This window comes from Callithrix jacchus, chromosome 22, assembly GCF_049354715.1.
Source record: "Callithrix jacchus isolate 240 chromosome 22, calJac240_pri, whole genome shotgun sequence".
Taxonomy (NCBI): Eukaryota; Metazoa; Chordata; class Mammalia; order Primates; family Cebidae; genus Callithrix; species Callithrix jacchus.
This window is the reverse complement of record NC_133523.1, coordinates 4,307,726-4,320,957: the sequence shown is the minus strand read 5'-3', so window position 1 is coordinate 4,320,957 and position 13,232 is coordinate 4,307,726. Positions and strand designations below refer to the sequence as shown.

At 57.5% G+C, this 13,232-nt stretch overlaps 1 protein-coding gene across 3 annotated transcripts in view; it reads left to right on the top strand.

The window, feature by feature from the left end:
• The first annotated feature begins 492 nt into the window (after positions 1-492).
• The window catches only part of SEMA6B (semaphorin 6B), a 35,019-nt gene continuing 22,279 nt past the window's right edge, over positions 493-13,232 (top strand). Inside the window, exons 1-2 of one of the 3 annotated variants that reach the window (XM_035286087.3) lie at positions 493-719; positions 1,340-1,399. In XM_035286087.3, the coding sequence (XP_035141978.2) occupies positions 508-719; positions 1,340-1,399 (272 nt within the window). In that variant the 5' untranslated portion in view covers positions 493-507. Of the gene's footprint in view, positions 720-1,339; positions 1,400-9,678; positions 9,807-13,232 lie in introns of those variants that run through there. The other 2 variants (XM_035286088.3, XM_035286092.3) reach the window with 2 other exon arrangements.

Sequence of the window (13,232 nt, the reverse complement as noted above, 5' to 3'; positions counted from 1 at the left end):
CCGGGAAGTCGTCTGCGAGTCACTGCCATCCACACAGAGACGCCTCGGATACTGGGTAGGTTGGCAGCCTGGCATCAGCCTCTGGTCTGCTCTGAACCAGCCCATTCCCAAGAGCAGGTGGGGAAACTGAGGCCCAAGGAGGCCGCTAAAACCCAGGAGCCGTCCTGCACCCCAGCTCCTCACCAAGGGTGGCCCTGAAGCCCCGCTCCTCCCTTCTTCCCCTTCACTCTGGGCTGTCCAGGATTCAGACCCGGAGCTTTGAGAGGAGACCTGGCTGTGTGGCCTATGGTTCTCTGGGCTTCCGTCTTCCGAAGAGATGCTCTTTGATTTTGGGCTACAGTGGAGGGAGGTGAGGCCGGGAGGGGTCACCTGAGACGGTCTTGATCTTACCGGCCCCATTTTGCCTCTGGTTCCCCCACCAGACTCTGCTGGGGCTGAGCCCCCCCCAGGATCTTAGGGTCCCTCTCCTCTCCTCTGCCTGGCGGTGAGTTGTCTCCAAGCCTAGGTATGGAGTCCCTCCAGGAGTGTCCTTTCCCCCTGAGACCTCAGTCCTCGCCTGTGTCCAACGGGCATAGAAGGGGCTGGAAATGCGGTGTCCCCTCTGCAGTGGCCACACCGGGCTGGCGGCTGGACTCTGCTGGGGTTATCAGGGCTGGGCCTAGAAGATACAAATCAAACTGCCCTTGGAAAGGTGACCATGACGTCAGCCTGCGGGACAGGTGAGCTGGGTCCCTGGGGGCTGAAGGATGTCACCTGTCACCGCCCGTCTCCCGGGAAGGAAGGTGTCCCGAGCTGACCCTGGGTGTGGCCCTGTCATGTGGGCCCAGAAAGGGAGAAGAAACTTCCAGGGAAGTGGTCAGGACAGGTCCGAGCGGGGAAGGCTGCCCCAAGGAGGGATCGCCGGTGCTGGGCGTGAAGGATAAGAGGGATTCTGCCAGGAGAAGGGGACAGGCATTGCAGGCAAAGGGAACAGCAAGGCTCATCGTGTCAGGGTATGTCAGAGGAGCCCTGAGTGGCAGGAGTATTTAAGAGGACTGAGAGGTAGGTAGTAGCCTTGAATGCCAAGTCGAGGAACAAACTTTATCCCAAGGGCAATAGGGAGCCATGGAAGGTTATGGGTGGGTGCCTAGGTCACGTTTCTGATCTCGAGGAATGATAACTAAGAGCAGACAGGCTCCTGGCAACCAGGTGCACTACTGGAAGGAGCGGTGAGCCGCCCCTCCTGCTAGGCAGGCCAGCAGGGTTGGACGACCGTGTTTCCAGAATGCTGGAGAAATAATCCCGATACTGGTCAGGCCCAAGTGACCTTCTGGATTTTTTTTTTTTTTTCAATTTCCAGGTACTGTGGGTTTTCTGAACTGCTGTCGTGTTTGAGATGCCAGGGTCCTGAGATTCTCAGGTGTTTATGGGGCTGCGGGTTCTCAGCTGGGGTTTGGTTGGGCTGTGGCCTTCTCTTGGCATTGGTGGTGTGTTTCTTCCCCTCCCTATCTTCATGTAGCAGCAGTGGGGAAACTGAGGCTCAAAGCAGCCCAAGACTCAGGCCACAGCCACCAGCCCCACGTCCTCTGGCTGATTGTCCCAGAACAGACCGTTCGTCTTAGACGTCCTGACCCTCATGAACGGTGGTGCTGGGGTCGGGTGGGTGGCCAGAGGAGCCCAGACCTTAACCCACACAATCCTTCCTCACCTCTCCACCAGGGACATCCAGATGAAGTGGCACACATTAGGACAAGTAAGAAAGTGACTTGGGGCCGGGCACGGTGGCTCACGCCTGTAATTTGGGAAGCCGAGGCAGGAGGATCACTTAAGGCCAGGAGTTCAAGACCAGCCTGGCTAACATGGTCAGTAGAGACAGAGAAACCCCGTCTCTACTAAAAATATGAAAGAGCTGGGCGTGGTGGTGAGTGCCTGTAGTCCCAGCTACTCAGAAGGCTGAGGCAGGAGAATCACTTGAACCCGGGAGGCAGAGGTTGCAGTGAGCCGAGATCATGCCACTGTACTCCAGCCTGGGGTACAGAGTGAGACTCCGTCTCAAAAAAACAAAAAGAAAGTAAGTGACTTGGGAGGCTGGGGACCACCCTTAGGGCTCCTTGGCAGGGACATGGGGCCCCACTACTTGGCTCCCCCAATGCCACTTCTCCATCTGGCCCCTGTGTCCAAAGGTGGCCACCCCAGGGCCCCACTGGGAGGTCAGGCCCACTCTAGACTACATTTCCCAGAATGCACCTTGGCCTGGCTAAGCCCGCCTTCCAAGGACTGACCTAGGAGAGAACTTCCTGAATGCAGGAGCCCAGTGGAGGAGTGTGGGTTCTCAGGTGGCCCTGGTTCCAGGCAATCAGGTCAATCAGCCAGTCAACAGATGCAGCCAGTGGCCCCCATGTGCGTGCCCTGTGCTGGAGGATGCTGGGATCCCCCAGAGAGGTCAACTTAACTCTGGTATCTAGTTGGAGGGGCTTCCAGGTTAGGGAAGAGAAACAGGGGCAGGCATTGCCCCCTGTGCTGTGTGGGTTCAGGGCTAGGGAAAGCTGTACTCTGCCTCATGAATCAGGGAAGATGTACCAGGAAGGGGCATTGCAGCTAGGGGCAGGATGGATATATAGGAGTTCACCAGGGTGGCCACATGTTTTCTGGTGGTTGCAGAGGAACCTCCGTTCCCTGAAGGCCATGGACGTCCCCCCCAGGGAAGCTGAAGTGGCCATTCTGAATTCTCAGCCTCAGAGGCCGCCGTAGCGTTTGGATCAGACTGACTGAGATCGAATCAGTCTCTTCTCTCATTTATTCATTCCTCCTCTCTGAGCCTCAGTTTCCCCATCTGTAAAACAGGGGTGGCTATTCTGCCTCCCTTAGGGTTGGCCATTTAAACAAGAGGATGCGGGCAGAGTGCCAAATATAGTTCTGTTGGGTTTCTGACTCCAGGAAAAGGAACAACTTGGCAAAGCAGAAACGTGGGGGTTCTGGCCACGATCTCATTTGGAGCTGTGAGAGCACTGTTCACATTTGACGAGTGGACCGACGTTTAGTGGGCACCTATTGTGTGCCTGTGCCGTGGACCCAGCAATGACCAAGGCAGACTGCGTCCTGCCCTTGAGTTCCCAGCTGGAATGGGGGTTGCGGGGGGAAACAGACGCTAATTAGAGAAAGGAACAAGGTAAATCAGGTATAGTCAGTGCCCTGAAGACAGTTATCCAGGAAGTGGCTGAGAACAGTTATCCAGTGGGGCTGTGTTCACTGAGATTGTCACGGAGGGTGTCTCTGAGGAGGTGACATTTGAGTTGAGACCTTGAAGATGATGTTCATGCAGAGACCTTGCGAAGCAGCGCTCCGGGCACAGGGCACGGCGCATGCAAAGGCTCTGGGGCAGGACCACGCCTGGCGTGTTGCAGGGACAGCAAGGAGGCCGGAGTGGCTGAAGCAGAGTGAGGAGGGGGAGAGAGGGAGGAGGGGAGGGCAAGGAGGGGACGGGGCAGGCCATGCAGGGCCTTGTGGGCTTCGACCCCCCGGGAGGTGGGAGCCATAGAGGACTGTGGGCAGAGGAGGGACCGGACCTGACTCTTGGTTCCCTCTGGTGGCAGCTTTGGGGAAGACAGACAAGGGAGGAGACTGGAACTGAGGACCAGGTGCTCGTGATGATGATTGATGGGTGCTGGCCAGGGGAGGGTAATAGAGGGGGACAAAGTGGGTGGATGGGGTCAGATTTTTGGAGTCTCCCGCAGAACTTGCTGAGATGGATGTGAAGAGGCTGAAGCCCCTTTCTCTGGGTGCGGGGCAATGCTGTGGTGGAGCGCAGCGTCTGGACCCCTGGGCCTGGGTTCACATCCCGGCTTGACCATTTCTGGGCTGTGCCACCTTGGGCCCATCCCTTGCCCACCCTGGCCCCGAGTTTTCCCACCTAGGGAATGGTCAGAAAAGCCCCTCTCACCTACCCTGCTAGGCTAAGTGAGGGACAGGGCTGGGAACACGGGGTGGGCGCCCCGTGTTTGCTGCAATCTCTCTTTGAAGGTTGGAGCCTCAGGCTCTGGGGAGAAATGAGGGACAGATGGGGGTGACAGGTTCTCCGAGGTGACCCAGCAAACCCGGGGCCCCATCACTGTTCTTCACAGTCTTGACAGTTCTCGAGCCCCATCCCCCAGCGCCCCCGTCACTCTGCCAGCCCCTCCACCATTCCTGAGCCCTGACTCACCAGGACTTGTGGTCCGCTCTGACCCCGGGGGCCTTTCCCCTGGGACCTATTTCCCGCCTTTGTCTTCTTCAAGTTCATTCGCCAGGTCTTCCGTTCCCAGCAGCACTTGGCATTCCCTGGGACCCCCCACCCCCATTCTACACCACATCTCTCAGCAGGGGCCCCCTCCAGCCTCTCATACTGGTCCTGGCCACTTGGGGACCCCCGGTTTTTGGGGAGGGGCAGTGACAGGAGGAATTCTGGGGGAGGAGTTCAGCAATGGGGGGAAGGGTGCCCAGAACCCCAAGTTGGAAGGGGAGGCTCCTCATTTTCTGTCCCTAAATCAGGCCTCCAAAGGCAGGGGCCATCGGAGTCCCTACAACAGAGCCTTATTCCCCTCTGAACCCCACAACCGGGTCCCAGGCACAGGACCCACCCCCCTGGACTTCCTCCAGATTGGGTTTGAAAAGCAGGACCTGTCCGTCCCCAAACTGCTTTGAAATCTCTGGGTGCCCGACGCCCCAGCCTGGATTCCCTTGGAGCCCCAGCTCCCTCGAGCCGCTGCCCCTCCCGGCCCCTTAATTACCCGCTGGGTATAAATGACACTTTAATTTCCTCTGAACATTCCTCCCAGACCCCCCCACCCATTCCTAATTACGAGCTGCTGTTTCCGACTCGCCTCCTGGTGGCCCAATTTCAAAACAGTGATTAAAATTAATTACCCAGGAGCCCCCCTCTCCGCCTGGGCCTGGAGCCCCCGAGACACATCCTTGTCCCCAGTGGAGGTTCTGACTCTAGCACCCGGCTTCCCGAGTGGCCTGAGGACACAGGGACAGCCTTTCTCTGGGTCTGTGCTTGATTATCTGTGAAATATTTTGGCTGGCTGGACATGGTGGCTCATCCTGTAATCCCAGCACTTTTGGAGGCTGAGGCGGGTGGATCACTTGAGGTCAGGAGTTCGAGACCAGCCTGGCCAACATGGTGAAACCCCATCTCTACTAAAAATACAAAAATTAGCCAGGTGTGGTGGTGCATGCCTGTAATCCCAGCTACTCAGGAGGCTGAGGCAGGAGAATCACTTGAACCCGGGAGGTGGAGGTTGCAGGGAGCGGGGATCGCGCCATTGCATTCCAGCCTGGGCGACAGAGCAAGACTCAGTCTCAGAAAAAAATTTGGCCGGGCGTGGTGGCTCACGCCTGTAATCCCAGCACTTTGGGAGGCCGAGGCGGGTGGATCACGAGGTCAAGAGATCGAGACTATCCTGGTCGACATGGTGAAACCCCATCTCTACTAAAAGTACAAAAAATTAGCTGGGCACGGTGGCGCGTGCCTGTAATCCCAGCTACTCAGGAGGCTGAGGCAGGAGAATTGCCTGAACCCAGGAGGCGGAGGTTGCGGTGAGCCGAGATCGCGCCATTGCACTCCAGCCTGGGTAACAAGAGCGAAACTCCATCTCAAAAAAAAATTTAGGGTGTGACCCCGTCATGGGCAAGTACCACATTGTGAGCGATTGGTAAATGTCAGCAAGACGCAGCCACGAACAGTGGGACCCCCCTGTGATCCCAACACTTCAGGAGGCTGAGGCAGGAGGATTGCTTGAGCCCAAGAGTTCAAGACCAGCCTGGGCATCATATCCCCTCTCTACAAAAAATTAGCTGGGTATGGTGGTGCACACCTGTAGTCCCAGCTACTCGGAAGGCTGAGGCAGAGGATCACTTGAGCCTGGGAGGTCGAGGTTGCAGTGAGCCGAGATCACATCACTTCACTCCAGGTGACAGAGTGAGACCTTGTCTCAAAAAAAAAAAGCCAGAAGCAAGATCACCTTTGCATCCACGGCACCCCAACATGCTATGTGACCTCAGCAAAGTGGCTTAACCTCTCCGAGCGTCAGTTTTTCCATCTGCAAATGGGGATGAGGGTGCTGGTCTCCGAGGGTTGATGTGGGCAGGAAGTGAGTTCGTATGTGGGCAAAGCATGGCGCGTAGCAGGTGCGGTCTTCCTAAATCGATCTTGAATCCCTGCTCTCCTGCCTGCTGTGAGTTGAACGCGGAAGGCGGCTTGAGTGTTCTGAGTCCCATCCTCTGCAAAAGAGATACTCGGCATTAAGTGAGTGGTTCCTGCATGCCCAGCTCTGTGCCAAGCCCTGGGCACGCATGACCCCTAGCGAGCATGGCTGAGACTCCACCCATATTAGTGCATAGTAGGTGTTTAACGAGGTCTGGAAAGAACATATCCTTGCAACTATTTTATTTATTTATTTGTGTCAGAGTCCTCCTCTGTCCCCAGGCTGGAGTGCAGTGGCGCCGTCTCAGCTCACTGCAGCCTCCGCCTCCCAGGTTCAAGGGATTCTCCTGTCTCAGCCTCCTGAGTAGCTGGGACTACAAGTGCCGGCTGCCACTCCGGGCTAACTTTTGTATTTTTAGTAGAGATGGGGTTTCACCATGTTGGCCAGGCTGGTCTTGAACTGACCTCAGGTGATCCGCCCGCCTCAGCCTCCCGAAGTGCTGGGATCACAGGCGTGAGCCACCGAACCCGGCCTCCGCCTCCTTGCCAACTATTTTACGAGGCCGGGGCTCTTCCTGGGGCGTTCGTTCAGCTGGCATTTGTTGAGCACCTATTGTGTGCCAGGCCCCATGCTGGGCACTGGGGTCACAGCAGTAACTGAGACAGACCCCCGCCCCTGTAGAGCCAACACTCTCACCCTCATTTTTCAGAGGAGGAAACAAGCTCAGAGACGGGAGGGCTCTAACCCGAAGCGGCACAGCAGCCACGACAGTTAATCAAGCACCTATCATGCACCACTCATTTACCCCTCGTGAGAAGCTGATGTGGATGGCTGTCATGCTTGTTTCGCTGATGGGGAAACTGAGGCTCTGAAAGCCGAGGACTCGGGAAGGACGGTCCATAGTGGAGGGGAGGTTGGGCACAGTGGTTCACGCCTGTAATCCCAGCATTTCCGGAGGCCGAGGTGGGAGGATCACCTGAGGTCAGGAGTTGGAGACCAGCCTGGCCAACATGATGAAACCCCGTCTGTATTAAAAATACAAAAATGAGCTGGGCTTGGTGGCGCATGCCTGTAGTCCCAGCTACCCTGGAGGCTGAGGCGGGAGAATGGCTTGCTCCTGGAAGGTGGAGGTTGCGGAGATGGTGCCACTGCACTGCAGCCTGGCGACGCATCGAGACTCTGCCTCAGAAAAAAAAGAAAAAGAAAAAGAGGAGAGGGAGGCTCACAAGCCGACTCCCAGGCCGGGCAGGGATCAGTTAACCGACACCCAGTAGGAGCAGGGCCCGGGGCCTCTCTCTTCTGCCCCCACCCCTCATGCCTGGACCCCAGGGACTTCCGCTGACCTTCCTGCCAAGTTCCTAGACAGCCCCAGAGCCAGGCTGGGCTGCGATGGGGCGACCGAGGCAGCTGGAGGGGCAGCTGTAAGCAGAGCCCGTAACCAGACCTGGACGGCACTGGGGCCCGGCTGCCGGGGCCGGGTTACTAGATCCCCCTGGGGACGCTGGCCCCGTAGCCGGAATCCTGGGGCGGCTGGGCAGATAGGGAGCTCCTTGTGTGGAACTGAGATAGGCATCCCACCTCCGTCCCTTGTGCTGTGGCAGATGGAGAAACGGAGGCTGCAAGCCTGCCCGGGATCGCTGTCTTTTATTTTGGAACAGAGAGGCCCAGAGAGGGCGTGCAGCTGGCCTAAGGTCACACAGCAAGGCCAGCAACGTCATTTAACCTAAAGTGAATGCCTGTGTGCCAGGCCCTGAGCTAGTGTCTTTATTTTATGGACAAGAAAAAAATATGAGGCTGGCAGGGCACTGTGGCTCACGCCTGTAATCTCAGCAGTTTGCGAGGCCGAGGTGGCAGAATCACTTGAGGCTAAGAGTTCGACCAGCCTGGCCAACATAGCGAAACCCCGTCTCTACAAAAAGTACAGAAGTGAGCTGGGCGTGGTGACGCACGCCTGTGGTCCCCGCTTACTCAGGAGGCTGAGACAGGAGGATTGCTTGAGCCAGGGAGGTTGAGGCTGCAGTGAGCTGTGACGGCACCACTGTCCTCAGCCTGGGCGGCAGAGCAAGACCCTGCGCTTAAAAACAAACAAGAAATGAGGCTTGTCTCGTCTCACTGAAGCGGGGAGCCCCAGGAGTCCCTTCTGTGACATGCCAGCCCCTCCATCCACCTTGACCTTCTGTCTCTTCCTCTAGTGGTTCCAGTCTCCACACTTCCTCCTCTGAGGTTCTCTCTCCCTGGAGCACCTTCCTCACCTCGTCCCGGGGTCCCCCTCGCCCCTCAGGCCTCAGCTCAAATCTCCCTCCCGTAGTCATTCCTCATGTTTTCATGGTCCTGCTGATCATTGTCAGAAGGCTGTCCAGTGTCTATATTGGGTAATGTGTGTGGTGTACCCTGTCTCCCCACGGGACTGGGAGCCCCATAAGGGCAGGGCTTTGTAGCTGTCTCAGTCATGGCTGTGTCCCCATGCCTGGAACACAGCTGTCTGGTATACAGGTGGTGCCCAATATTTACTAATCCGATGAGTAAGTGGATGACTTCCAATTTGGGGTACAGGGAGGCAGAGCTGGGCACAGTTGCTGCCAGGTTAGCGGTTGAGTGAAGATGTGTTGGGGGTGGTTGTGGCTGGGGGAGCCCAGGGAAACTGAGGCCCAGTCAGGGCAATCAGAGAAGGCTTCCTGGAGGAGGAGGCATGCATGCATGTCCTTGACTGGTGAGCAGGAGTCAGCTGTAGGGCTTTGAGGACAGAGTGAGGTTACTATGTCTTGGGGGGGGAGTTGGGAGGGCAGCTGGGCCTTGAGAAGGCCACAAAGGTCCCCCCACAGAGGGGACACTGAGCCACGGTCTGGAGGGAGGGACTGGAAAGCTGAGGGCAAGGAGAAGGTTACAGTCATTCCCAGGGCGGGAGGTGTCCTTGAGCACTGAGGTCCAGAGTGGTTTTAAATCACCCACAGTGTACAAATGGGGAAACTGAGGCCTAGAGAAGGGAAGTGACTGTCTGCAGTCAAACAGCAGAGGCAGAGCCGGGGTTTGAAGCTGGACTGTGGCTTCTGGAGCCAAAGGGCTTCTTCTAGGGCTCCTTCAGCTGCTGATGTCTATCTGGGCCTCAGTTTCCCCAATCAGCTGTTGAGATTGGGCTGAGCAGGACGGGACAGGATGGCTTGTAGATGGTGACCCTGGTTCACTGGGGTCTTTTTTTTTGCTGAAACAGAGTCTCACTCTCTCGCCCAGGCTGGAGTGCAATGGCACGATCTTGGCTCAAGTGATTCTCCTGCTTCGGCCTCCCAAATAGATGGGATTCCAGGAGCCCACCACCATGCCCAGCTAATTTTTGTATTTTAAGTAGAGACGGGGTTTCACCTTGTTGGCCAGGCTGGTCTCGAACTCCTGACCTCAGGCGATCCACCCACCTCAGCCTCCCAAAGCGCTGGGACTACAGGCGTGAGCCACCCAGCTCACTGGAGGTCTTCAGGAAGAGTTTGACGGCCAGAAAGTCATCAATGGCGGGTGCCGTCTAGGAAGCCACTTTCTGGGCCTGTGGACAGCCACGCGTGTGGACGGCTGTGCGTGTGTGGACACAGAGACGGCGTTATGTACCGTGGACACGGAGACCCACAGACATACATGGACGGAACACACATGCATGTGAGCCCGTGTGCATGTTGCAGAGGGCGTGGGGAACATGAGCGGGGCGCTGAGAGGGCAGACCTGAGTTTAACTCCCAATGCTGATGCTTCATTCATTCACGTACAACAAGCAATTAATTTTTAAATTTTATTTATTATTATTATGTTTTTTGAGATGATGTCTCACTCTGTCACCCAGGCTGGAGTCCAGTGTCGAGATCTCGGTTCACTGCAACCTCCGCCTCCTGGGTTCAAGCGATTCTCCTGCCTCAGCCTCCCAAGTAGCTGGGATTACAGGTGCGCGCCACCACGCCTGGCTAATTTTTGTGTTTTCAGTAGAGACAAGGTTTCTCCATGTTGGCCAGGCTGGTCTCGAACTCCTGACCTCGTGGCCCACCCGCCTCAGCCTCCCAGGGTGCTGGGATTACAGGCTGAGCCACCACGCCCAGCTCCAGGGATCGTTTCGTTTGGGGAATTCACGCGTGAAGCTGCGCCTCTCAGGCTGCAGTGCACGTGGATCCGTCCAAGATCTTGCTCAGGTGCAGGCCTGGGATTCTGCATTTCTGACAGTTATGCCCACAGCAGTGTTCCGAGACCCACACTCGCAGCGGCACAGGGGGCCCGAGTGTGATGGGGGAGGAGAGGACAGCATAACATGGGGAGGCAGAGGCGTCTGGGTTCCAGGAAGGCCGGGGTGGGGAGCTGAAGTGAGGAAGTGAGCTGTGTGTGTATCTGGGGGAAGAGTGTTCCTGGCAGAGGGCACAGCCTGTGCAAAGGTCCTGGGGCAGGACCATGCCTGGCCTGTTGGAGGAACAGCAAGGAGGCCAGTGTCGCTGGAGCCGAGTGAGGAGGGAGAGAGAGGGAGGAGGGGAGGGTAGACAGGGGATGAGGCAGAACGTGCAGGGCCTTGCGGGCTGCAGGGAAGACTCCAGCTTTGACCCGGAGTCCTGTGGGAGCCATGGAGAACTAAGGGCAGAGGAGGGAGCCCTGACTGCGGTGCTCAGAGGCGCTCTCTGGTGGCCGGTTTGGGGAGGACAGTCTGGGGACCAGGGCTGGGCTGTGCCAGGCAAGTGGGATGCCAGTGGCCAGGGCGTGGACGGGAAGCAGTGAGAGTTCTGTGTATACTGGAAGGCAGAGGCCACAGGAGTGGCTAACGCTGGCTGTGAGGCCGGTGGGATGGGGCGTGGAGGGGGAGCCGGGGGATGAGCTCCAGCTGTGGCCTAAGCCATCAGCTGAGACGGAGGATGCGGAGCAGTGTGTGGGGGGACATCTGCCATCCGTTCACCCTGACCGCATCAGTAGCCTCGGCGCCACGCCAGCGAGAACCCCGTTAGGGTTTTTGTTTTATTCGTGCTTTGTCTTGAAACTCACAAGCAGATCCTAAAACTTCCACTGAAGCCTCAGGGGCCAAGAACAGCCCAGACACACAGGCCTGGAGGACGGCAGGTGTGGGGACAGTCCCCCGAGGAAATTCAGACCCATGACGGGGCGACAGCGGGGCGACAGCAGCTACAGCGGCGGGTGGGTCTGGGGAAGAAGGGCACCCCGCGTGGCTGAGGGTGAGCCCCGTGCCTGGAAAGGCTGAGGGGCAGCTGTGTCCTGAATCCAGAGCTGGGGGAGGCCCGGCTACAGTCAGGACTGTGGGCGTCATCAGGGACAAACGGGGTGGAGAGCCCCAGGAGTGGACCAGGCTGCCCAAGAGGGGCATGGGTGAAAGGAAAAGAGGGAGACCTGGCGGTTGAGGGGGGCGCAGGGCGGGGTGGAAAGGTGGAAGGGTGGCCAGCGGGTGTCGGGCATGGGGGGGCCGCCGGAGGACAGAGCTTCCAGGAAGAGGAGCTGAACTCTGGGGTCCCTGAGGACGTTTCCATCCCCGAGCCTCAGTTTCCCCATCTGCACAGTGAGCTCCTGTTTGCAGAGCTAGAGTGACAGCCGGGGGGCTCCTGGAGGGAGCTGCTGCTTTCTGGCCCCTCTCCCCCAACAATGTGCCCCCACAGCATGCATGCAAGTCCCCGGGGTGACAGGCGGGAGCTCCCCCAACCCGCAGGGGTGCGCAGACATGTGGGTGCACAGGTGTCCCGGAGAAGCCCGCACGCCACAGGGAGCACCCGGCAGCCTCGTGGCTCCCTGCGGCCAGGTGTCCGGCAGCCGCAGCCCAGCAGGTGGTGGGGCCAGGTCCCCGCAGGCAGGCAGGCGCCGAGCGGCTGCTGGCAGAGGCTCGCAGCCAGAGGCTCCTCGAGTTTCATGGAGAGAAAGCAGATGGGCTTGGGGGTGGGGGGAGGTGCATAGGCCTCCGATAACCCCCGATCGAGGGGGTAAACCGAGGCCAGGTAGACAGAAGTGGCCTGGACTCCCCGGAATAAACGTTTGGGGTTCAGTTTGGTGTTATGAATGGAGCAGAAGCTGGTGTGGGCTCCGCTGACCCCTGACTTGAAGCAAATGACTTTACCTTTCTGTTCCTCGGATTGTCTGTCTGGTTAAGAGGCCTATTGAGAGAACTCACCAGGCCAGGCATGCGGGCTCATGCCTGTAATCCCAGCACTTTGGGAAGCTGGCAAGAGTGGATCACTTGAGGCCAGGAGTTCGAGACCAGCTTAGGCAACATAGTGAAACGCCATTTCTACTAAAAATACAAAAATTAGCTGGGCACGCTGGTGGGCGCCTGTAGTCCCAGCTACTCCAGAGGCTGAGGCAGGAGAATTGCTCGAACCCAGGAAGTCAAGGTTGCAGGGAGCCAAGATCATGCCACTGCGCTCCAGCCTGGGTGACAGAGCGAGACTCTGTCTCAAAAAATAAAAATAAAGCCGGTGCGGTGGCTCAAGCCTGTAATCCCAGCACTTTGGGAGGCCGAGGTGGGTGGATCATGAGGTCAAGAGATCGAGACCATCCTGGTCAACATGGTGAAACCCCGTCTCTACTAAAAATACAAAAATTAGCTGGGCATGGTGGCGCGTGCCTGTAATCCCAGCTACTCAGGAGGCTGAGGCAGGAGAATTGCCTGAACCCAGGAGGCGGAGGTTGCAGTGAGCTGAGATCGCGCCATTGCACTCCAGCCTGGCACCTGGTGACAGAGCGAGACTCTGTCTCAAAAAATAAATAAAAATAAAAGAGAGCACTCACCCCTTGGGGTGAAGATTAAATGAATTAAATGAATGAATTTGAGTATTTAAGACAGTGTCTGGCCCCTAACAAGTGCTTTGTGTTTGCTAGGTTTTTGTCGTTACTGTTATTTTATTTTTTGCGGGGGACAGGGTCTCACTCGCCCAGGCTGGAGTACAGTGGCCTGATGGTAACTCATTGGATTCTTGAACTCCTGGGCTCAAGCGATCCTCCTGCATCAGCCTCTCAAGTAGCTGGCACTACGGGCATGTGCCACCATGCCTGGCTCATTTTTGATTTTCCGTAGAGATTGGGCAGAGCTGGAGGGTCTCACTTTGTTGCCCAGGCT